Source organism: Pleurodeles waltl, chromosome 7 (assembly GCF_031143425.1).
Source record: "Pleurodeles waltl isolate 20211129_DDA chromosome 7, aPleWal1.hap1.20221129, whole genome shotgun sequence".
Taxonomy (NCBI): Eukaryota; Metazoa; Chordata; class Amphibia; order Caudata; family Salamandridae; genus Pleurodeles; species Pleurodeles waltl.
In genome coordinates, this window is record NC_090446.1 from 149,832,446 (window position 1) to 149,857,203 (window position 24,758).

The 24,758-nt window shown below is 43.3% G+C and overlaps 1 protein-coding gene across 1 annotated transcript in view; it reads right to left on the reverse strand.

The window, feature by feature from the left end:
- EDN3 (endothelin 3) overlaps positions 1-24,758 on the reverse strand; it is a 306,240-nt gene that overhangs the window by 37,688 nt on the left and 243,794 nt on the right. The window contains exon 3 of the mRNA XM_069243422.1: positions 17,522-17,692. Within this exon, the coding sequence (XP_069099523.1) occupies positions 17,522-17,692 (171 nt within the window). The remainder of the gene's footprint in view (positions 1-17,521; positions 17,693-24,758) is intronic.

Sequence of the window (24,758 nt, forward strand, 5' to 3'; positions counted from 1 at the left end):
AAGACACCAAAGGCAAATGTTATGGGAGCCCGTGAGAGACATCTGTGTCTCACACGCCCTACATGGTTTACACCCAGATTTTTTCAGGGAAGACATGGTGCTGCCTTTTGAAATTTTCTTGTGACAAAAAATTCCCTCGGAGAATCGAAGCTCCGGATCCACATCGAAGGCTCAGAAAAAGGGGAATCAATGTCAATGCGCTGGGACGGGCAGTGGCGTTGTCTGACGTTACTTCCAGCACCACATAAGTCCTGCGAGTTGGACATCGAGTCGGACACCTGGGGTTGTTCTATAGGTGAGGAATCTGCAAGTAGAAGTATTCATCAGAATATTTCAATCTACAGGGCCATTGTACCATGCATAGCACACTTTCAATGTTGCAGTTAGTCAAATGTCTAAGTTCCCATGGTGTGCTTAGCCCTAAGTCATGCTGAGTGATAGTCTCTGTAAAAGAACAAGCACCGGATGTGCCACATAGGAAGTGGCCTCTCTTTGCTGGTGGCTTCCATAGAGCGGTTTGATTGTTCTTTTTCTTTCTCTGCTGGAGTCTCGTGTGAACTGCCAAGTCCTTTAGCTTTTTGCTCCTTCTTAAAGGTGCAGTGTAGTTTCTCCAGTTCTTGAATACCTGAATCCAGTATGCACCAATTCTTATAAGCATTTTTAATTCAGTCTGTTAGAAACTCCTGATTAGGTAGCAACACATGTAAGTCTTCTGATGGGCCATTTTTCAATGTTCTCTAGAAGCACTGCTCTATTATGGTTCTTAGCTCTTTTTCTTGCCCTGTGAATACCTGCAGAAGGGAAGCCTTCGCGCAGTCTCTCGGTTAATTTGACAGCATGTTTATCCTGAACTATTGCTCCTCACTTAAAAAATGCCCAAATGTTAAGTTATCTCTTAGGCCTCTGAGATGATGGCTGTTGAAGCTGGGTAAGGGATTTCTTTCAGGTTTTGTAGACGTCTGTGCTAACATTACTCTAGTGTAATCGAGGGGTCAACGAATTGTAGGCTGGACTTGTAGGTACTCTTAAAACGACAACAGAGTTCAACGATGCTCATGCATCCTATAAACTGCCGGCCTGCTCGTATTGGCTGCACAGATTATCATAATGTTATCAATACACCCGCTCTACAGTCTGGTGTAAGAGGATTATAGATGTTTGACATTGTACAGGCCTTTTGTTTCAAGCACATCCAAATCAGCCCATATGCACTGCCCATAAAAATACCTTCAATTTCTAGATTCAAAGTATTCTCAAAGCATTGACACATGGCTATCGTTGCACATCACACAACACAAACAAAACTGGTATCGTGTAGGTCCGATCACTTTCTGTTAATTCTTAAAAAATATATATATTTTTCAATATAAACAGCGTACAAGATAGCCTGTAGCAACAAACAGCTGTTAACAACTGCTGGAGGCACACTGGTCCAGTCATCAGCACATCACATTCCAGCCATAGAATACGCTCACATTTTCACTGCATATCCCCCTGCAGGATCTAGCAGTGTAAAGAAAAACTCTCCTTAGCTCCCCAGTGACCACCCCTTACTCCAGCCCTTCACCAAACCCAGGGCCATCTAGACAGCATCACGAATTGGACTATTCGGCAGTCCTCCATGAGCCTCACACGTTCTCAATGTTTTTCAGGGCACTGCCTACTTTGATACACCAGTTTTTCGGCCCTCATACACCATTCCATATTAGATTCCCGCTCCTGTAATGTCTGGACTACGGCACAGCCCCACTTCTGAATCAGATCTCGTTGCGCAACCATAAGGGCGACATTGCAGAACAAGAGCATGTACTGGTCTTACGTTTGTTTCCCCAAATTCCCAACGCCACTAGTTGTGGGGTGAGATCCACTATTTTGTCTACAACTGCCGAGACTTTACATCCTACCCTGTCCCAATATTCCCGGATCCTGGGGCAACCCCAAATCGTGTTGTGTATAACATGCATGCATGCAGCCCCATGTGTAAAGATCAGCATCACTTCTACCCATATGGAAAAATATGGATCTGGTGAAGTCCCCAAGACTCTGTATTCCAGTGATGTATCGGCTGTTACCTCATGCAACAGCTCACAGTATTCACGAAGAATGTGTGATAGCTGCAAGTAGCGGAGGCATATATCCCTTTGAGCCCACAGCTCTTCCAACTGCTCTCAACAATGGTGCTGCGAGGAGAAGGCCCAGTCATTGGCCACCTGCAACTGGGCTGCACAGTAGTACAAGCAAATGTCGGGAAAGGTGATTGCTCCCGGTGGGGTCTTCCTGGTCAATGATGCCAGGGCTATTAGTGGTGCTTCCCCCAATCCTAATCCCTCAGCAAGGTCCTAGTCAACTCATCCACTGACCTAAAAAACCCGACTGGAACTTCAAATGTGGTATTTTGCAATAAGTACAAGACTTTTGTTAGGTAGATCATCAGAGAACAGCCCTTTCCCAGCAGCAACAACTTGAGTCTCTGCCAGTAACCAGCATCCATCCTGTAATTCTCAAAAATTCTAGTGAGGGTTTCCCTAAGGAATCTCACTCTCTGGTCGCAAAAATGCCCTCATATGTGTTTCTGGTCAGCTCCCATCTCAGAGGATAGCCACGGCCCTGCCTGGGTTGTCACAGGATTAAAGATGTGCCATCAACTTGTGCCAGTGGATATTGATCCCAGAATGGAATGGGATCCAAACATCTCCAAAATCTGCTGTATTGTTGGCATGGAAAGCTTTGGGTCCGCCAAATAGAGCAGAATATCATCTGCATAGAGGAATAAAAAACTTCTGATTCTGGATCCCACTGCAGCCCCCGGAGCAGCACATCTTTTTGGATCCATGTGGCCAGTGGCTGAATCACCACCGCAAAGAGCTATGGGAATAGTGGGCATTCCTGCCAGGTGCTTCTGCCCAGCCTGACCTCTGCAGAGATTGCCCTATTAACATTCACCCTGGCTATCCGATCGTTATAAAGCAGACTCAGCGAGGACAGATATCTCTGGCCGAATCCCTTCTTCTGCTGAAGGGCCCTCATGTATTGACATTCCAGCAAATCAAATACCTTTCAGCATCTAAGGCTAGCAAAATGGCTAGCTCATCCATACAATCTCTGTGCGCTAAGCATCTAGTCAATCACTGCAGGTTGTGGCTTGTTGCCTACAGGGCATGGAGTCTGAGTAGTCGGGATCTACCAGGGAGCCAACCACCTACATCAGGTGGTTTGCCAAGGCCTTCGCCAATACCTTAGTCTCCAAGTTCAGCATTGATACTGACCTGTAAGAAGCACAATCCCTAGGCGGCTTCCCTGTCTTATGGATCATTCCAATTGTAGCACACCTAAGGCCTCGTGGAAGAGTACTGTTCTGTCTTGCCCTGTGCAACATTTCTTGCTTTAGGCCTGCTATATGAGAATCGAACACATTTGAAAAATTCAGGATTTCATTTGCGATATTGCCTCAGAAATGTCAGATTCTGTAATCTCACTTTCTAACTCCCAAATCACCTTGCTTTCGAGCCAGAGGGCTGGGAAATCTGCAACAAAGCCTGCTTGGTCCCTGCCTCTATCTCTGACTAGGCTGGTACTGGTACGTCAAACAGGAGGCAAAGGCCTGCGGGACCAAGCTGGGGGTTTGACTGTTTTACCAGATGCTGTCATCACTGCCTGCACCCATCGCTGCACCTTTTCTCTTTTCAATAGCCAGGCCAGGAGTTTCCCTGCCTTGTTACCCATCTTGCATAGTTATCCCTACTGTGCCTAAAATTTGGACCTCGCTTTTTGCTGGACATGTGCCCGTGGTTCTGCCTTAAGTCTCTCGATTTCGTGTGCCTAACCCAGGGAGGAGGAAGCCACATATTCTCTCTTCCATTGCTTCCGTGTGAATTCATCTCCATTGTCTTCTTGTCCTTCTTCTTCTTCTTCTACCACCTTGACACCTTTCCCAGAGAAACACCTCTAAAGCCACTGAACCCCGATAGTCCTGGAAATAATTGATTCTGGTCTCAGTAACCAGCTTCGTTGTATTCCAGTCTTTCAGTTCCCAGGTATCAAGCTTCCATTCCCACCTCAGTCCTGGGGAGTCTGTCTGTTATGTGTGTGACTATGGGTGAGTGATCCGAGATGTCCTGTGGCAAAAATGTTAGTGTGAAGCAACCCAGGTGGTGAAGCAGTACTAGAAGGTAATCCAGTCTGGACACAGAGCACATTGTGTTAGCCACAAAGGAGTATGGGTGTATTCCTGTATGTTCCTCTTGACGTAGATCGGACAACCCCAACTCTTCCAGGAACTGGACAGATGCTGGTCCGTCCAGGGCCCTGCCTCAGAGGCAGTCACCATGTCCATCTCCCCTGCACAGTTAAATTGATGTAATCTCCATTGAAGAGTAGGGCTTTCAGCAGTCCTGCGTTACAGCCCCCTAGTTTGTGCAGCCCTCTAGATTGCAGATCTGGGTGGGTATAACACATCAAGAACACCAGATCCTGCCCGTTCCGTCACCCATGCACCACTGCGCAGCATTCAAGGTCATCCACCCACGGCCAACTGACCCGCAATGGAAGAGATTTGCTGGCCAGGATCCCCACTCCCCTGGACTCCTGGAGAACCCTGCGTTAGCCATCAGTTACCTGCCACCGTTCAGGAACCCGCAGCAGTTACCTACCAGGTGTATTTCTTGGAGAAGGACAATATTTGGATCTTGCCTGGCTAAGTATTTCCACACAATTGCCCTCTTAATTTTGCTGCCCAAACCATTCACATTGCAGGAGAGTATTTTCAAGGTTAACCCCGGAGTTGCTTCATAGGGTGTTTGTCCCGCCGCACCTTAGGTTTTGCGGACCCAGGCCAGGCTTCTCGGCCTAAGCAATTTGTTTCCTGTCCCTCCACCTCATGCTGCAGATCCAGAACTACTCGACACCCAAAGGCCAGGAGTCTGTCGCCCCAACATCTTGAACCTTCGTATCTTATAAGAAAACTTGAAGGTCATACACCGAAGTATACCACAAAAGTATGGGGTGTAGCCCCACTGAGCAGTAACAAGCATCAGTAAAAGAAAGCCTGTCACCATGACCCCGGGTGCGACCCAAAGGCCCAAGGAAGTAAGGTTTCTCTCACGCGTTTTCAGCCCTTTAACCCTACATGTCTGCCATCATCTGGGTAACAACTGGGAGCACCCCACTTCCAGGTCCCCGTTAAAGTTCTCGTATTCTCCAGCTGTATCCTCAAGTCTTTTACCAGGGCAGCTAACCCATTGCCAGAGTTCAGGGACTAATGATGTTGTATATTCACAATGACTAACACGATGCAGGATATTCTGTTGCACCAATGGCACATACTCGGGGCCGTAACCCCTACAATGGCTGTCGGCCCTTGGTCATTGGCCAGGGGCTGCAGGGGAGAGGTCTCGAAAGGTCCGGTGCTAGGGCCTCAAGCACGTGTGGCCAGCTCCATTCACAGTTGCCCATGCCCCTCCTCCCTTAACAATTGTTCATTGTTGAGTAGTGTTGCATCCTGTAAAATACTAGTGCACAGACCCTCTACAACTAGACTGAAGATTATCTCTTTGTCTGGGTTGAATGGTATCCCTCCAATAAGCATACCACTTTTTTGTGGCCTTTAACAAATGACGGCATCTGACAAACCATGGATCTGAGAAACAAGGAGTTGAACTATGAAAGGAGTTCTAATATAAACCATATACCTGATAGAATAGGTCGGCCTGGTGATCCATGGCTCGTTTTATATACCTTGGGCAGTAGTGTAAAAACAAGGAATCTTTGGATTTTCCATTAACAAGAAATTCACTTCTTCCTTTGTAGACAGATTGAAAGTTAATTTACCAAACAGTTGATTAGGACTTGCAGTTTCTCACTGGAGTTTGAGTATAGCCTCTTCGAGCTCTTCCTATCTCTGAAGAGGCGAAGACATTTAACACAGTAGATGTCTGCTGTACAATAACTACCACCTTGTCTACCAGTTTTATGACAAATGTGTCATTTGCTGTTCGCTCTTTTGTAGCTTGTCTTTCTCCACATACGTTGTTGAATCGTTGAGACTTTGCTTATCTTTGCAAATTATTTTTGTACGGCTTCTACCTAAGGTGGGATGATGTGTGGAGGGGGACAAAATATGGTGTGTTTCCTTCTATTTGTTATCTTCTATGGGACTAAAGTAGGTGTATCTTTTGGAAACATTAAGTTTTGGATTACAACAGCAGCTTTAGGAGAGTTTTGGAACAGGTTGATGAGTTATTTTAGGGACAGTGTAACTTTTAGGCAAAAACATCAGCCATGATAAATTATGTAACAGTCAAAATGGGTGTTTCTGATTCTGAACATAAAATAAACATGATATAAGATAAAATGTCGCATTATCTGAAAGCTCTTGACTTGGTTCGCCATACTACTAGCTAAAAGTGTCACTTAAAAATGTCAGCCAGGTTGCCTTCACAATTTCATGTCCTAATTAAAGAGCTACGTGTTGTCTCCAAGGAGGTGAAGACATTCACAGCCGTAGCCCTCTGCAGTGTCATAGGCCCTCCCTTGTCTACTGGTTTTATGACAATAGAGTAATTTGTTGTTTGATCTTTGATAGATGGCCTTCGAACACGCAATACGTTTTTTAATTGTTTAGAGTTGTCATTGCTTATTTATTGTTGCAAATTCTTTTTGTACCACTTCTGCCTAAGGAGGAATGATGTGTGGAGGTGGACAAAATGTTGATGACTTCTTCAGTCCTGTGATAGGCTCTCACTTGTCTTCTCCTTCTACGGAGCTAAAGTGGAATTTTAGGTACATATAGCAGAAAATTTAGCCTTGGATTACAATAGTGGCTCTGGGAGAGCTTTGAGACAGGTTGCTGAATTATTTTAGGGATGATGTAACTCTTAGGCAAAACAACATCGGCCATCATAGATTATTGCAACATATTCAGAATAGAGAAGTCTTATGGAGCCTGGACATGTGATAAAATGTGACATTTACTGAAAGCTCTTGACCTGGTTTACCATAATTTTAGCTAAAAGTGTTACTAAAATCAGTTAACCAGGTGACCTTCACGGTGTTATTCCCTTACTTAATGAGCTACGTGTCATCTGTATTACTTATTTTCTGCACTACATTTGCCCCAAGGCAAGAACAATATAAGAACATTGACTGTAGAATGCGTTAGAAAAATATGTGGATCATATGCGCCTAAGTGATAGATGGCATGGCAAGGATTAGGTCAAGAAGGAAAGGATCTCCACATAGATATCAGTCATTAAGCCCTCTAAGTAGGAGTTGTAACATTTACTTCCTAAAATGATCCTCCCCCTTCTTCGGTCCTAAGAGCGGCTGTTGGCTTTCCATTCACCAACGCCTTTCCATTGTAGTAAACTCTGTTAGATGAGTATTATGGCTCACTCCGCAACAGATACCAAGGTGAATTAAGATTTGATGTCCCTTTAACAAGGGGAAAGGACAGAAGTCATTTGGGCTTTCACCCCCGGTACCCTTGAAAACAGCACCATCACTGAATGTTTACAGAAAAGTAGAATTCCACCTGTGATCGAGTAGACCATATATGCGTACACAACACATGCCATATATAGTAGTTATATTGGTAGAGAAGACATGGACTTCACAGAGCTTGTGGATATGAATTGCCATATTTATTTCTAAAACATACCTTTCGAATTGCCTTATTTAACGTTTTTTTGTTTGTTTTTTAATATAACTCGCCCCTACAGCAATCACAATCGTGACTTCTAAGGAACCCTCTTTGTAAAGCAGTGAGGAGATCCCATGTGCCAGTCTATTATGTTATCTCCTGCCTTAGCTACAACTCTGCAGCCCGTGATAGCTGCCACTGAAACTCTTGGAGTTTACCTTGTCCAGAGTAAGTTTGTTACACTTCTGTTCTGCAGTAGCTGCAAAATCAGAACTCACTCGCACAGCATCTGCGCCTGCCTGAAGATCACCCTTCCTGCTTTTGTATAATTTTTTCTAGACCTGCATGGAAGGTGGTCCACTTTTAAAGCACAGCGGTTCAGTTCGGTAAAGTATTCACCTTTACTAGAGACCAGCTTTCTATGGCCGTCCACCAGTATCCACAACCTGAGAATGATTGGAAAAGGAAGAGCTTGTACTTTCTCAGCTAATATGCGTTCTGATGTGCTTTTATAATTTTTTGTGGAATCAAAGTCAATACAGAATCTTCCTCACCACGGGTAAATGATGTGATGTTCTCCGCTGATGAAAAGAAAAGCAATATTTAAACACTGTAAAATGCTTGACTTTTCACAGAAAAAGATAGTAGGAGTATAGGAGAAAACATACTGTGCGCTTTACCAGAACTGAGATTTGATTCCAATAAAGCATCAGTTCTTTAGGCATTCACTTGAAATATTGCTTCTGTTTACTCCAGGAACAATTTCACTTAGTTCATCAGAGTAGTGTGTTTCACATACTTTTAGAACCCTTCTAGTAATTAAACAAAGCACCGAAGGCCATTTAGGAATTGCCACTATCTGTGTCTCTTACTATAAATGGATACATATGGTGGTCATTAACAAGTGCCCAACGGCGCTTTCTTTCCACTTATGTTTAATCTACTATGGGAACCCTGCTTCTGTTTGAGCTGGTGAGGGGGGGTGGCAGGATAAAACTGAAAGTGACCTCATAAAAAAGGGGTTCGAGACTCATGTTGGCTTTGACATAATGGCACCCAGAGTTAGTGCGGGACTGGCCTGCAGTGCCATCATGCAGTGCTTTATGTGTTGGTCTGCCAGATCAGTGTAGGGGGGCATTTTTTTAGCGGTTTGTGGGCCTGTTACGTGGCCAGCTGTGCTGTTTTTTAGGGTCAATCGAGCAAAGCGCTCTGTCCCTGGTGTAATCTCTCTGTGGGCTTTTAACCACGCCCATGTCACGCCCATCAGTTTGGTTGGTTCGTGGGCTTGCCTTTTGAAATTCGCTTGATTTCATTAATGAAAGACATGTATAGGTCATGCCTTTTCCGGTGTTTGGCCCACCTCAAGCACACCGGCCAACTACTGAAAACATACGAGGCTCCATGTTTTTAATATGGTTTCTGGACTACTTTTTCTCTTTATTTTGTAGGCAGCGCAATGTCACTGGGCAGTAGTCGAATGTCTTGCATGTCATTGACCCTGTTACATGGATATTTGCACTTTTACCGGTTACATGGATAACTGCACTTTTGCCGATACGTTTCACTGCAAGCAAACTTCTGTTTCCTTTTGTGTGTGTGCTTTGTGCTCATGGCTGCCGTCGGCTTGCTTATGTGAAACTGTTTTACTTTACATTTTCAGTTTATGTGGCAATAAAAGTCCGGTTAGGAGTTTACAATGTTAATAGATCGAGCAAACACGAGACCCCTTGCATTGCAAATGCTTGTTGTTACTGTTGATTTTCCCATTACCACAGCCATTGCCTGCAACAAACACAAGTGCATTCAGTCTTCCATACCTTGCTAAATACCCTTACAGCCTGTCTTTACAAGGTCAAAACAGGATTGAAGAGCAGACAGGGGCCACTTTTTAGGCTAACTGGTTCACCTTTTATTTTGGTGCCTGGGCGTTTTTTTTGTTCCAGTCCGACTCTGCCTAGGGTGAGGCGAACCTGTTACCTTTGGGTAACAGACATACTATGTAGCACTGTCCATGACTCACTTTCACTGATCTATTTGAAGTAATCCTGCCTTCTCTTGCCTTCGCTGCTCATTCCTCACTTGTTTTCACTCTCTGCTGCTCTCACTCTTCCCCTCTTTAGATACCTTGTGCTTCTAGTGACTCTTGTCCACGCTAGATAAGCAGAGACCTTTGTGCAGGTCCTTGACTGGGTCTCACTTGTTCCTCTCCCCTATGTTCTGTGGGTTAAAGCCCAGTCATTTTGTGGTGTGTGTTAAATTAACATGGTTATCTTCCTGCCATACATTGCCTTTTTGTAGCACATCCCTTTATCTAAAGCTCTTCCTCCGACCCTCAATCCACAGAGCAAAGTCAAATGAAACAAGGAGGGACTGACTGGGGTTAACCTAAAAGCCTGGATACTGTGTTCAATTTTTCATTCTATGAGCTATGGTTGACAGGCAAACACTGCCTTTAAGTCATATCTAAAAATACCTGGGCTTTTACAAAAACAGGTCCACTTCCTTGAAATGCAGAATCTGAAAACCTCTGGAGGCGTCTGTCACCAACATGTTTTTATTTCACCTGAGCCCCTTCCCTCTTGGACCCCACATTTAGCACATATAAGCCACCAGTTCAAACGAACTGCAAGAACAAGCAGGCTTATGAGCAACGTTCTCGTGGTGCCTTGTTTAATGTTTGTGCAGGACTAGTTCTATGGCAAAACAATATCAGGAAATCAGCAAGGCGGCAAGCATTAGAGCAGTATCTGGTGGATCCAGCAGGTAGCACATAAAAGCTCATTGCTTGCCCATTGACGTCTTTGCCAATCTTGCCAGCATGCTTGTTATTTGTTGGTTTTCCTTCCTCCCCGTTATACTAGTGCAGGTTTACACGCGTGCTTGATGAGGTCATAGCACCTACACATGTACTTAATGTTGTCATAGCAACACTTCCTGCTTGATATTGTCATGACAATGTTTACTGTTATACTTGCACTCACGTGCATTGTTAATTCTTGTATCTGCATGGTGTGCATGGGCTCACGCGCATTGTTATTTTCAGTACCTGCATGGTGTGCATGGGCTCACGCGCATTGTTATTTCAGTATCTCAATGGTGTGCATGGGCTCACGCGCATTATTTCTTGTATATGCATAATGTGTATTCTTTTAATTCTGTATCGGTTTGTGTACTGTTCCATGTTCGCATCTCCCACTATAAGGAGCTTCCCTTGGCTATTCTTGTTCAGTTGAGGATCTCTTGCCAGCGGGCAGTCATGGACGTGGGCTTCCTGTAATCAAATAAACTACCCACTTTTCACTTACCTGCTACAAGCGTACTTCTTTACATTTGGCGACAAGGAGCAACAAGGACAACAGGAGCCCATGGTCCAATTTCATGACATTTCTTCAGATTTGAAGTCTGCCTTCGTGAAACTGCTTTCAGCCCGTGAGCAGTTTTTACGGCTTAGACGCACATTGTTGTCTGAGTTCTTGTGAGCCTCGCTCACTACTACATTTCTTCGAGAGTTTGCTCCTGTTGGAGTCCGGACGGATATATCTCTTTTATTCACGGAACTCTGGGTGTGCAGAGTGGCCGGTGACGGTGTTCACTAGGACAATAGTGTGCAGGGAGCAGCTTGAACGGCGCTGAGGATCACAGCTTGGAGCGGGCGCTGAGGTGCACAGAGCGCGCGTTAGGATACGGCGTGGAGCAGCGCAGTGCAGTGCGACCAGGAACCGGTCTGTGGCAATTTTCGGCATCTATGAAGACACTGATGAGTCTATAAGCGTCACCAGCGATCGGCTCCGGCCAGTATAGCGACTGGCTCGCTTACAAGTTCTCTGAGTCTGCAGAGAATGTTTTTTTTCCTGCGTCAGTACAGCTATGGGCTCGCTTACAAACTCACTGAGCCTTTGCGCCTATTGGCTTTTTTTTTTTTTATTAAATATTTCTAGAGGTTCTCATTGGGCAAATATATTCAGTTAACTGTTACATAACCTAGCATTTGATCATCATCGTCTCTTAGCATTGGCCTTTTTTAAATGTGATTTTATTGGTCTTTTCTGTGTGAGCTATTGGTGGCAGTTGATATATTTGAAGCATACCTGAAAGGCAAGTGTACTGTTAATCAAGTATTTGAGGTAAATATTTTTCTGTGTGTGTCATTTCTAACCAATTTCTCTTTCAGGTATTAAGCTCATATTTATATCACACCATAGCTTTCACTCAGTGCCCAGTTCAGAAATCCCAATTTTTACAAAGTCCGGGAAAAACCCCTGTAAGACATGGGTCTATATTTTTGAGAATGTTATTGTTGCTATTGATGCCACCAAGTTTGAACCTAAAAGAAAAATAGCTCTTCTATTTAGTCACTTAGGACGTGAAGGTCAGAAGATTTTTGACAACCTGCTTATGGAAATAGCACCCGCTGGGGAGGGTGAAGGATAAAGAATATTTAGAAGCAATTTTTCATTTACAAAACAAATTTGAGGAACAACCAAGTTTTCTCCTTGAGAGATTACTTTCTTTAAAAGAAAACAACTTATTGATGAGTCTGCGGAAGAATTCATATCTGCTTTCAGGTTGCTAGGCTATAAATGTAATTTTGGTACATACTTAAACACTTCTTTGAGGGATCAATGTATTTTTCCTTGCTGTTCAAGCAAAATACATGAACATTTGTTGAGCTATCGGGATCCTTTAGGTGGGGTCATTGATTTAGCCAAAGCTATTGAACAGTCTATGGTTTCTAGTAATTTATTGTCAGCTGAACATCTCCCTGCTTCACAAGTCAATGTGCATTCATGTTCAGATGATAGCATGGTTAATGTCATGTTTACCAAAAGTAAGTCAGATAAATATGTACAAAAAAGAAATCGGGGATTCTGTTTCAGATGTGGTCCTAAGACTCATTTGGGCAACAACACAAATTGTCCTGCACTAAACAAAAGATGCATCAAATGCAAAAAAAAGGCCACATTCAAAGTGTTTGCAGATGGGGTAAACCACCTGTTAAAATTGGTAATATAAATGTATCTGTGGATGAAAGTGTCTCAGACCTCTTGAAAGTTATTTTTAACATTCAAGAGGAAGTCCAAGATAAAGTGCCTGTAATTTCCACTTCTTCGAACATGATTAAAGGAACTTTGTGTGAGGGGTTGATTCTAAATTTTAATATTAGCATGATGGCTAATTCAGGAGGTGCCATCGCCATAATATTTGATGTATGTATTCTCCATCATTGGGGTGAGAGTTTTGTTTTTGAGCAGACCGATATTTCTCCCAAAGCATTTGGCGAGCAGGACATTGATTTGCTAGGTTTCTTTATGACTCTTTGATTTGCTTAGGGAAGACAACCACCACAAAATGTTATGTTGCTGTCAAAGGTAGAAATTTGGTGAGTTGGAGGGACCTAGCCAGCTTGAGCCTTATGTTGATACCTGGGGCAAAAACGCCGTCTGTGGCAACTGGATCTTTCATTACCAATTTGCAAACAAAAATATGCTCTGAGAATGTTGTCTTGACAAGTGCCTTTCATTCATTGATCAATACCAGTAATAAAGATTTGTCTGATGTAGGACCTAACATTTCTGAAGTTACCAGTGAAATTACATTTATAAACAAGGTTCATATGGATTACAGTAATGTTATCTTGAAATTTCCAGAAGTGTTAAAAAATTAGCTATGTTCCATTAAGAATTTTGAGCATAAGATTAAAGCCAAAGTCAATGCGGTTCCAGTTGTGCACAAAGTAAGACCTGTTCCTTTGAGCGTTAGGTAAGATCTCAACAGTTTGTTGCAAAAGTTAACTTGTGAGAAAGTTATTGAAGAAAGCCGGAAGCGATAGATGATAAATCCAGCATACACATTCTTTAAATTGGTTTTCTCTATTTAGGTATAAGTAAAGAGCGAACCAACAACAGTAGAGCATCTGGTCAGTTCCGAGGACTGCGATCAATTGGCCCACTCATTTCCCTGAACTCACCCAATGTTTTATGAATAGAACATGACGTCCTTGCACAACAGAATATGTGTGCAATTTATTAGATACTACAATATCATGCCCACTAAATCTGCTGAGTGGGTAAGTCCAATTGTTATTGTGCAGAAGAAGTCTGGAGAAATTAGGATGTGTGTGGACCTTCACACTTTGAACAAAAACATTGTAACTGACTGTCACCCTCTCCTCAAAATCCAAGACATGCTAGCCAATATAAGTAAGGCTCCGTATTTTACATTATTTGACTTATGCTCAGCCTACCATCAGATTCCTCTGACTGAGAAATCTCAAGAGCTAACAACATTTGTCACATCATTTGGGGTATTTAAATTATTATGTCTTCCTTTTGGTCTGGCATCAGCCGCAAGTGTGTTTCAAAGATTTATGGACATTGTTTTACTGGAGGTGGTTGGGGCCCAGGCTTTTCAGGATAACCTATTAATTTTTGCGAAGTCACTAGAAGAACATTACTCCATTTTTAAACCATGTGGTGAATGTAGGAGTGACTCTTGCAGCTGACAAATGCAAACTTGTGGTGCAAGAATCGGATTATTTAGGGCATCATATTTCTATTTAGGGTATTAGACCTAAGTTTTCATTGATTCAAGTTATTCAAGAGGCATCTTTCCCCAAGGACAAAGATTCACTTCACTCATTTTTGGGACTGAGTGAGTATTATTCAAGGTTCATTAAGGGTTATGTGTTTATTGTATGCAGCTAATGAGGCTTTAAAAAATATATATATATTACTTATGCACCTGCTCTTGGACTCTTTGATCCGGAGGGCAAGTGTTTCTTGACTGTGGATACCAACCAAGTGGGACTTGGAGTGATGCGGTCACAATGGGTCAATGGTCAGGGGTATACTGTGGCTTTTGCTTCTCGTTGTCTTTGCAAGACCGAAACTAACTACTCAATCACAGAACGCAAAGCTCTTGTGTGCTGTTGGGCAGTAGAAAAGTTCAACGATTTGTTTGGGAGGTCAAAATTTGTTATTTTCACGGACCACAAACCTTTTTGCTATATGCTGGATGGAAATGGGGCAGATAAAGCATCATCAAGGCAATTTACTCTTCTGGCACTCTTTCAGGAATTTTCCTTCACTGTGAAGTATATTCCTGGAGTAAAGAATAGGAGAGTATGTTACTTATCATGAGCACCATTCCAGGCTGACTATCATGGAGAGTGATGGAGATGTTGAATGTGTATTTGCTCTAGTGGATGATCTGTTGAATAACAAAGGGGTGATTTCCAAAATGGAAAGGCTGAAAGCACTGGATTCTGATTTAGTGTTAAGAAATTATTGAGTATATAAACAAGAGTTGGCCAGATGACAGGAACTTGAATACTGAGATCAAACAGTATGCTAAGCTTCATGAAGAATTATCTGTTGTCAATAGTTTGTCTATGTGCAATGATTTATGTATTCCACCTATTAGCACTCGTGACACCTTGATTAGGTTCGCTCACAAAGGTCACTTGGGGGTAAGTGCCACATGTAAGAATCTTAAGCAATTCTATTAGTAGCCTTCCATGGACTTTCAGGTGGTCAGATTGGTTGATTCTTGCAGTTATTGTCTGCATTCTGACAAACACTGGAAGACATTTGAGTCACCATTGCATGTTACTGTATTACCAGAGAAGCCCTGGGATAAAGTTGCCTTGGATTGCACTGGTCCTTTTGATATGCTGCCATCAGTTCAAAGATACCTTTTGGTTCTAACTGATTACTTGTAATAGGTGTACTCTGATTTTGCAGACTCCCACATGATTTTGTTTGTGATTACATTTCTTAAGAAAATATATCAAATAGAAGGTGTCCCTTCTGTTCTAGTTACCGACAATAGGACACACTATACATCCAGTATTACGGAGCAATTTATTACTGTTAATCATATAACCCATCTATAAGTAGCTACTCTCCCACTACTAATGGCCTTGTGGAGAAAGTTAACAGATTTTTGAAGGAAGGTATACAGACCCCCATAGCTGATGGAATGAAGGTGGAGCATTTCTTAATGCAAAAATTATGGGCGTACTCTGTAACACCTTGTAGCACCACTGATATGTCTCCATTTAGGGTGTTGAGCATATCCCCAGGTCAAATTTGTACCCTGACAGGTTAAGATCTAAGGCTTCAACTGTAAGTTTAAGTGAGGAGAACATGCAAAAAAAAGTATCAAGCTCAGTTCTAGTCTGTGAGATTTGCACAAAAAAGTATTCAACAATAAAAAGCATGTAAAGGATCTCACTTTTAATGTCAATGATTGGATACTTATTAAGAAAACAGATAAGGTGTGTAAAGAGGAATCCAAGTTTTTGTCTCCTGTCAAAATTGTCAGATTATATAAGGATGCTGTTATGATTGAGGGCAAAGGACGGTAGAGCAAAAGACACCTGTTGAAGATTACATAAGAACAGGCTAACGTTTTCTGTAAACCTGAACATCAAGTTCCATCTAAGCCCCTGGATGGTTCATGGTGGACAGACAATTACAAGTCTTTCCTTTATTTCTCATTAATGGATGCTGTAGGTCTCCCAAGGGGAGTGAATGATGATTGTGTAATCACTACTGAGGAGGGTGATAGTAAGCATAACTATTCCCTGAACAAGGACGTGGTTCAAAGTGGACCAGTTCAGAGCGTACATCTTCCAACTACATTTAAAGATTTCTATATGCACTCATTTCGTTCTTTGCAATGTTCTTGTGTGTTCCCCCCAATTAAGTGGAAGATGTTGTAGAAGTACACGTCTACACGTGTGCTTCATGTTGTCATAGTGCCTACAAGCGTGCTCGATGTTGTCATATCAGCGCTTACTGCTTGATGTTGTCATAGCAATGTTTACTGTTATACTTGCGCTCACACGCATTATTTCCTGTATCTGCATGCACTCACATGCGTTGTTGTTTCTTGTATGTTCATGGCATGCATTACTTGATTCTGTACTAGTTCATTTCTATATTGGTTTGTGTACTGTTCCGCGTTCGCGTCTGCCACTATACAGAGCTTCCGTCAACTGTTCTTGTTCAGTTGAGGATATCTTGCCAGGCAGCAATCACAGACGTGGACTTCTTGTAAGTAAATAAACTATCCACTTTTCACTTACCTGCTACAAGCATACTTCTTTACACTCCTCCAAGTTTGTCCATCGCCTGGTGCACAGCTTCTTCACCAGCCTTTTGATTGGATGAGTTGTACCCTTCCACTGCCAGATTCATAGCGCTCCATCTGATTTGCCCTTTGCTTTCCCCACCCATGATTGGCTTCTTTAAAAAAAAAAAAAATCTTCCCCTGCTCTTCTGTTGCTCATCTGCCTTCTCACTTCCAGTTACCCCACCTACATTGCCCTCAACCCCTACTCCTCTGCTCCACTGCTACATAGTTGTTGGAGAGCCAAGCAGTTGCAGTTTGCTACTTGCTGGTCTGTTTACAATTGTGCTTACAAGCATGTTTAAATACATTAGTTTTGTTTACCTCTCCAATATTGGCTAGCATACATCATCCCGCTAGGCCGCTGTAGCGTCATGACGCGTAACCCCACAAGTGTGATAACACATCGTTGCGTTTTCCACGCGCTAACATAGAATATAAACCGTACAAAAGTATGCGTTGGTCAGCAGAGCAGCGCGCACAAAACTAAACGTTATTTTATGAAACCAGGTGGAAGGGAAATGTAACGGTATTCGAATATTTTTTCATAAAAAAAAGAAAGTCAAAGCATTAAAAACCTTCTAGCAAAGGTGAGGGAAAGAAAACAATAAATGAAATTGAAAAGCCTTGCCTAATGTAGAACAGAGAAATTGGCATACTAAATAGACATGGCGACCCTGATCTGTTGTCAAGTTCTATGTAATATTTCATAACAATGCATCTATAATGCTTAAGAATGGAAGATCTTACCTTCTGCTGTCTCGGGCACTTGTGCAGAACCTTGTGCACTGTTTATCATCTCGGTCTGAACAGGAGCACCGTGGTGGACGCCGTGACAGCGAGGGACTCTGGTCCTTCTCAATGGATCGCTTGCCTCTGTAGCTGCCCCTGTAGTTGGACAGTCCATATGGCACTGTTCGCCTGTAGAGGTAAGACCAGGTTCAGGACTGGAGACCGATTGCAGACCTAATAATGCACTGCTCTTGCCTTATGTACCTAGCACACTGTACTCTGGATTTAGGTATTAAAATAAAATCTTATTTTGCTACACTGAGATCTTTTACATGCCCTGTGAAATAAAAGTAGTATGCCCAGGCAAAATATCTCTCCAGACGATGTATAGTTTGATTACCTGAATAGCTTGGGTGTACCTTAGAAGAAAAGCACCAATCCCTCTAGACTGGATTGTGGTTTACGCTGCAACTTTGGAGCAGTGATTCACTTACTGGATGTACACTTGAGTTAGCTCTAAAGCGGGAGAACTTCGTGGTTAATTTGATAAACCGCAGGAGAATCGTCAATTTATAAATTTATTTAAAAAACATACCCCAAAGAAACTCGCAACAATGACAGTCTGTTTTGATTCTGTCTTGACTTACGTGTCACAAACAGACAATTTTAGTACAGCTTATGGGCTGGGGGGGCTTGCAGCAGAGACGTTTGTGCATCCCACAATGTCCCACATGCAGTATGGGGAGATCTGTGTGCAGTATAGATAGTTTAGCTCATCATAAAATATCATAGAGGGTTAATGTGCCTGCTGCAAAGCGTAACGTAACATGCAGTTCGCGGATTTGTATATTACGTAGATAGTTCTGTGAGTTACTGCTTTTGTCACAGAGTTCCTTCTGTTCCCAGCAGATCATAAGTGCAATCCTTGGCATATAGCAGAGGGAGTTATGAAAAGGCCTCAATGAGCTGCATACAAACTGAAAGAACCTTTTTGGTTTTCTGTCAGTCTTTCATTTAACGAAGGTTGCTTCAAATGGGTTCCTTGGGGTAGTGATGAAGACGCATTAATATAGACTACTCCAACCACTGCATTCTGTAGACCCCACACATGTTTTAAAAACGGACTTTGTATTACTCTATAACAAGCACTCTTAACGTATTGCCCTTCAGTATAGATGCTAAAAGACTCGTATACCTTGTAAACCCCATTTTCTTATATAACATTTGCTGTAAAATGATTTATGCACTTGTATGATTCATTTCATTAGTATATCTGTATGATGTAGAGGGCTCTGAGACCCTACGTTGCCCTAGCACCAAACCAATGAGGACAGAAAGGCCCTGTACAAGGGGGTGAGATATCCAGGGGCAAGGGAAGAGAAACAGGAAACATCAGTTTTGACGCTGATCTATCTGCAAAGTCATCAGAAGGGTCAACAGGACCCACGGGAGCTACACATGTACATTACCCACTAATTCCCCCAAGACGGCAATTATTCTGACTTGTGCTAAAGGAAGGTACTTGGTGATCAATTTGGGCTTAATAAGGGTAAAGCACCAGGATACCAGTGGTAAAAGGCTCTGATTCTTACAATCTGAGCCCAGTGACCCCTGTTTGCTTGGAAACCCTGAAAAAGTTCCAATAATGGCAGTTTCTGTGCAATTTATATATGTTTACAATAGCACACTGTAGGAAGCTGGCTCTGTATATACTATATCAAAATGTGCTATAGTGTGCACAGAGTCAAGGGGTTCCCCAAGAGGCTTGACAGAGGCAATAATAGATAATACTAATGCTCTATTTGTTGTAGTGTGGTCGAGCAGTTAGGCTTATCAGAGAGTAGTGTTAAGCATTTGTTGTAGACACACAAGCAGCAGAAGAAACACACACTGAATGACTTAACTACAGACCAATAGGATTTTATATAGAAAAATATATTTTTGTTACTTTATTACTAGAACCACAAGACTCAGTTCAGAAGTAAATACTGTTGCAGGGGAGTACTTAGCATAGGCATCAATGTAACTTTAGTCAAGTAAACAGTTTTTAAGAAAACAGAGAATATCTATTTTAAAAGTGGACACTGCATTTTCGGAACAGTTCCTGGGGAAGAAAATAAAGTACAGTTTTAGAGGTAACTACACAACTTACAGTTCCAGTCTCCGGGTTATAGGTAGTCCACCGTTGGGGGTTCAAGTGAACCCCAAGCACCCACTACCAGCAACACGGGGCCGGCCGGGTGCAGAGGTCAAAGTTGAGCTATTTTAACGTGGAGACAGGGGGTACTCGGAATTCAGTCTGCCAGCAGGTAAGTTCCCGCGGCTCGGAGGGCTGACCGGGGGGATTAAAGGAGCCCCAAGTAGGCACCAATCCCACACCCTCCGCGGCACTGGGGGGGCCGGGTGCAGGTGGCAAACAGGGTGTTGGGTTTCCAATGAAACTCTATGAGGGACCCCAGGGGGTCACTCAGGCGCTGCCCTGCAGCCGAGGTCTAGGGGGGGTGTCTTGGGCACACCACTGACCAGACAGGGAAGAGGGCCGTCTGGTGCTCATTGCTGCACCGGGTGTCGATTTCTCCAAGGCTTTGGGGCTGCAGGTGCAGTGGGTCCTTTGGCGTGGGTTATCTGCGTCCAGGTCAGTCGCGGTAAAGGAGGTCCTCGGGATTCCCTCTGCAGATGTTATCGTGGAGGGGTTGAGAGGTCAACCTAGGGTGGGCACTTGGTCACCTTCGCCTGTGGGTCCTCTCTCGTTGGTTGGGCCACCTGGACTCAGGTGCTGAGTGGTTAGGACTCATGCTTCTGGAGTGAGGTGGGAGTCCTTCAGCAGAGGTTTCTTCTTCTGGTCTTCTTTGGACAGGGCAGCTGTCCATGGGAGTTATTGATCCTCTGTGATGCAGGCAGTCCTCTGGAGGTTTTCCAGAGGTCGCTGGACCCGCAGGATGCTTTTCTTTTGCAGGTTCTTTGAAGCAGGAGACAGGCCGGTAAGGCTGGGGCCAAGTCAGTTGTGTCTCCTTTCCTTCTCTGCTGGGGTTTCCGCTAAGCAGTCCTTCATCTTCTTCTTGTGAGGTCATCAGGAATCTGACCAGCTTGGTTCAGGGAGCCCTTAAATACAAGATTTAGGGGTCTTATTAGGGGTCAAAGAGCAGTAGCCATCGGCTACTGTCCCTGAGGGTTGCTACACCTTCCTCTGCACACTCCCTTTGGGAAGAGGGCACATTCCTAACCCTATTGGTCCTGGTCCTCCAAACCAAGATGGAGGATTCTGCAAGGAGGGTCACTTCAGCTCTGGACACCTTAGGGGTAGTCCTGGCTGAGGTGGTGACTGCTCCTTGTTTTTTCCTAATTATCCCTCTGGACTTGCCACCAAAAGTGGGGGCTGTGTCCAGGGGGCGGGCATCTCCACTAGCTGGAGTGCCCTGGGGCATTTTAACATGAAGCCGGAGCCTTTGAGGCTCACGGCTAGGTGTTACAGTTCCTGCAGGGGGAGGTGTGAAGCACCTCCAACCAGTGCAGGCTTTGTTTCTGGCCCCAGAGAGCACAAAGGCTCTCACCCCATGGGGTCAGACACTTGTCTCTGAGGGGCAGCCTGGCACAGACCAGTCAGTCCTGCACTGAAGGACTGCATAAAATACAGGGGGCTTTTCTAAGATGCCCTCTGTGTGCATTGTTTAATAAATCCCACACTGGCACCAGAGGGGGTTTATTGTGCTGAGAAGTTTGATACCAAACTTCCCAGTATTCAGTGTAGCCTTTATGAAACTGTGGAGTTCGTTTTGACAAACTCCCAGGCCATATGCTTAATATGGCCACACTGCACTTACAATGTCTAAGAATAGACTTAGAGACTGTAGAGGCATAGTACTCATGCAGCTATGCCCTCACCTATGGTATAGTGCATCCTGCCTTAGGGCTGTAAGGCCTGCTAGAGGGGTGACTGTCCTATTCCACAGGCAGTGTACTGTGGGCCTGGCACCCTGAGGGGGATGCCATGTCGAATTTGCCCTTTTCTCCCCACCAACACACACAATCTGCACTGGCAGTGTGCATGTGTTAAGTGAGGGGTTCCTTAGGGTAGCACAGCACATGCTGCAGCCCTTAGGGATCTTCCCTGGTCACAGGGCCCTTGGTACCATCTGTATTTCAGGGGTGTGCCAATTGTGGAAACAACGGTTCATTTTAGGGAAAGAACACTGGTGCTGGGGCCAGGTTAGCAGGATCCCAGCACACTCTCAAGTCAAGTCAGCATCAATATCAGGCAAAAGTATGGGGGGAAGGGGTAACTGCAACAAGGGCCATTTTCCTACACACACTATATACATTTTAGATAAATGCAGATATCTTAAAGTTTCTCTTAAACCTGGTTTATGATGTGTTAAGTCTTCACAGTTTACTTCAGTGCCTATGACCCCTACAAGGATCATAATCTAGAGAATTTTCTTTTGATGGACCATATTGACTTAGTTTGCTTTTGCAACCAGAAGAGGGTGCCACAACCCCAGTGACATAACGAGAGTCCAGCCAGACGGCCAGTTTTCTATAGGGGTGGAAATAGCAAATGATGTCAGAGGTCTAAATCGCTTTCTAGGAAATGCTTAAAATCTTCTGCATCAATGCAGCCAGTTTCCAGGTGTGGACTACTTGTTCATTCTATCGGAGTTTTGGTACACCTTCCAAATAGGAAATCTGAAGTTATGTCCATTTTTGGGCAAGATATATTGGATCCCATTAGGCAAATATGTAGCTGACGCTCCCCACTGGTAGGCAGGCCTGTCCCCTGGTGGTAGATAACTGCTGCCCATTATATAAAAGTCACTGGTATCTCTGTCTGATAGTTATCCCCTGCTGGAGCATGGGCAAGCAGAATTTGTCTGACTTGTACGGTTCCACCTGCTATCACGGTCAGTACTGTAACGTTGTTTCGTATTACACTGCCAACAGTAAACACTCATACACCACCCAACATTGCACCATCATTTTACCAGTCTAATTTTCTGCGGTATGAGCATATAGCATTGGCAGGTACCTCTGAGACCTGCTCGGTTATGGTTGATGAAGGGGAAGCACAAATAATGTAGAGGAGACAGTATGATCCATGTTTGTGGAGCAGAACAATTTTTAAATAATCCTTTAGGGATGGCCAGGCTGAGATGATACTGCTACAAGCTCCTTAAGAGAGCAGGCAGAGAGACATTTGTGTAATCCCTCCCTGCATGAGAACTATCTTCTATATGTCAACACCTAAGGCTTATGTGGACGGGCAGTAAATATTACGAAATGAGGCTCCGTGTTTCAAGAACCAGAGTACACTCAAGGGTGGACTTTAGATTATTAGATGAAATCGCATCAGTTCAGATGATTCACGTAAATGATCGTCCAATCCCAAGAGATTTAATTTCATTTCCTATCTTTTGAAACTATAAAACAGTTCAGAGTGCTAGATTCTGATGCCTTCAAGCTAAAATTATTTCATGAATATTCTTTAGTTCCTCTCACATTAAAAGCAACCGAACACAATTAAAAAGTCAATGTGAATAGATATCCCCAAATTTCACACAGAACAGCACAGTATTTTGTGATCTGGACCCGGTCAGAAAGCATGCTCAATTAACTATTTTTGAAATGATCAACTAAATGTTATCTATCCCCGCGACCATCCGCTTCTAATCTGCATCTGAGTAACCATGTCGATGCTGTAATATTACTAATACAGGATCCCTCTAGAACAACATCCGACCAAGTTATTATTAAGCTAACGTTTTATGAAGCGCAGGCACAAAATATAACAGTCCCGTACAGAAGAAGGAATTCGACTATAGGCACAGAGAGCGTCACTGGAGACCCCTGCGCGCACAGCGATTTCGTTTCTCCTATTAAGGCAGCAATTCCATACATTTTGTGTTGAATCGGTGGCTCCTATACTTTTACGCCGTTCCCCTGCTTTTTAGTTCACATTCTAGACAGAAATGTATGTACGTGAGGAATTTAAAGTAGTTTTTTAATGATTGAAAAATTAACGATGGAAAAATGTGCTGTAAATCATCGTGTCTGGTGTCCTGTGAGAAAAATTCAGCAAATAAATGCTTTCAGTGTGGGTCAACATGGGCCTCTGATGGAGAAATAGTTGATTCCAGTTTGAAAAAGAAAAAGATACGCTTTTTGCTTAACAGTGGCGTATTGAACAGCCTGCAGATTACAGCTGTAACTAAGTAGTGAAGGGCATGGAGATCTTTGACATGCAACTCAATGCAAACAATGGGTGCCCAATGGGTGGCACAGTATTAAGCACCTCAGGGAATGATTGACAATTGCTTACTTACCCAGGGGGTCACTACACACCCTATCTTACCACTTCATGTGGGAAGTTGCATAACCCTGTCCCAGAGTTCCTAAAGCTACCAACAATCTCTTCATAAACAGATTTTATGTTCCTGTTGACAAACACAATGTTTTTTAAAGCAAGAATACGCCTAAAGACTCCTTGTATTAATGTCCTACATATGTACTGTGTTTTTGCCGCAATTTTGTAATTTCCAAAAGGAACCCTGAGACAGGTGCACTGGAAGCCTTTGTTGCCCATTGGTACTTATTAAGCAATAGTGACAAAGGGCATTTTAATTCATATTTGCTCACATGCCTTTATTATGCATGATAGGACATATGGAGAGATTTTAGTGATACTATCTTGTGATAAGACCTGGTATCGGTGGATATTCTAGAGGAAACATCTAAGATCTTTGTCAGCTCCAGAATACTTGTCATGATGCTACCTCAGTAATAGTGACAATATCAGTGTGTCTAGCAGTGATATGGTAGGAAGCTGGCTTTTTATACAATATATCAAAATGAGATATATCGTGTAAAGAGTCCAGGGGTTCTCTTACTAGTGAGAAGGGGCTTGCTCTAGCAGTCCCAAGGTGCTCTTTTTAGGGGGTAGTGTGGTCAAGCAGCCTTAGGCTTATCAGAGAGGAGTGTTAGACATCTGCAAATACACAGTCAATAAATGAGACATGATTCAAGAAGGAGATCCACACAAAATTACAAAAACATCAAGTATCTTTATGTATTGTTTTAGCACCGGAATCAATATGATCAGGTTAGTCCATTTTGCAAGAAAAATCTTTACAGTTTTGAAAAGTTGACACTGCAATTTCTGCAAGCTGAATTTTTATCCTATGGAGGAAAAACAAAGTGGCAAAACAGGTACAATACAGCAACTTACAAGGCCACTTTCCTGGACTTTAAGTAAGTATTGGCA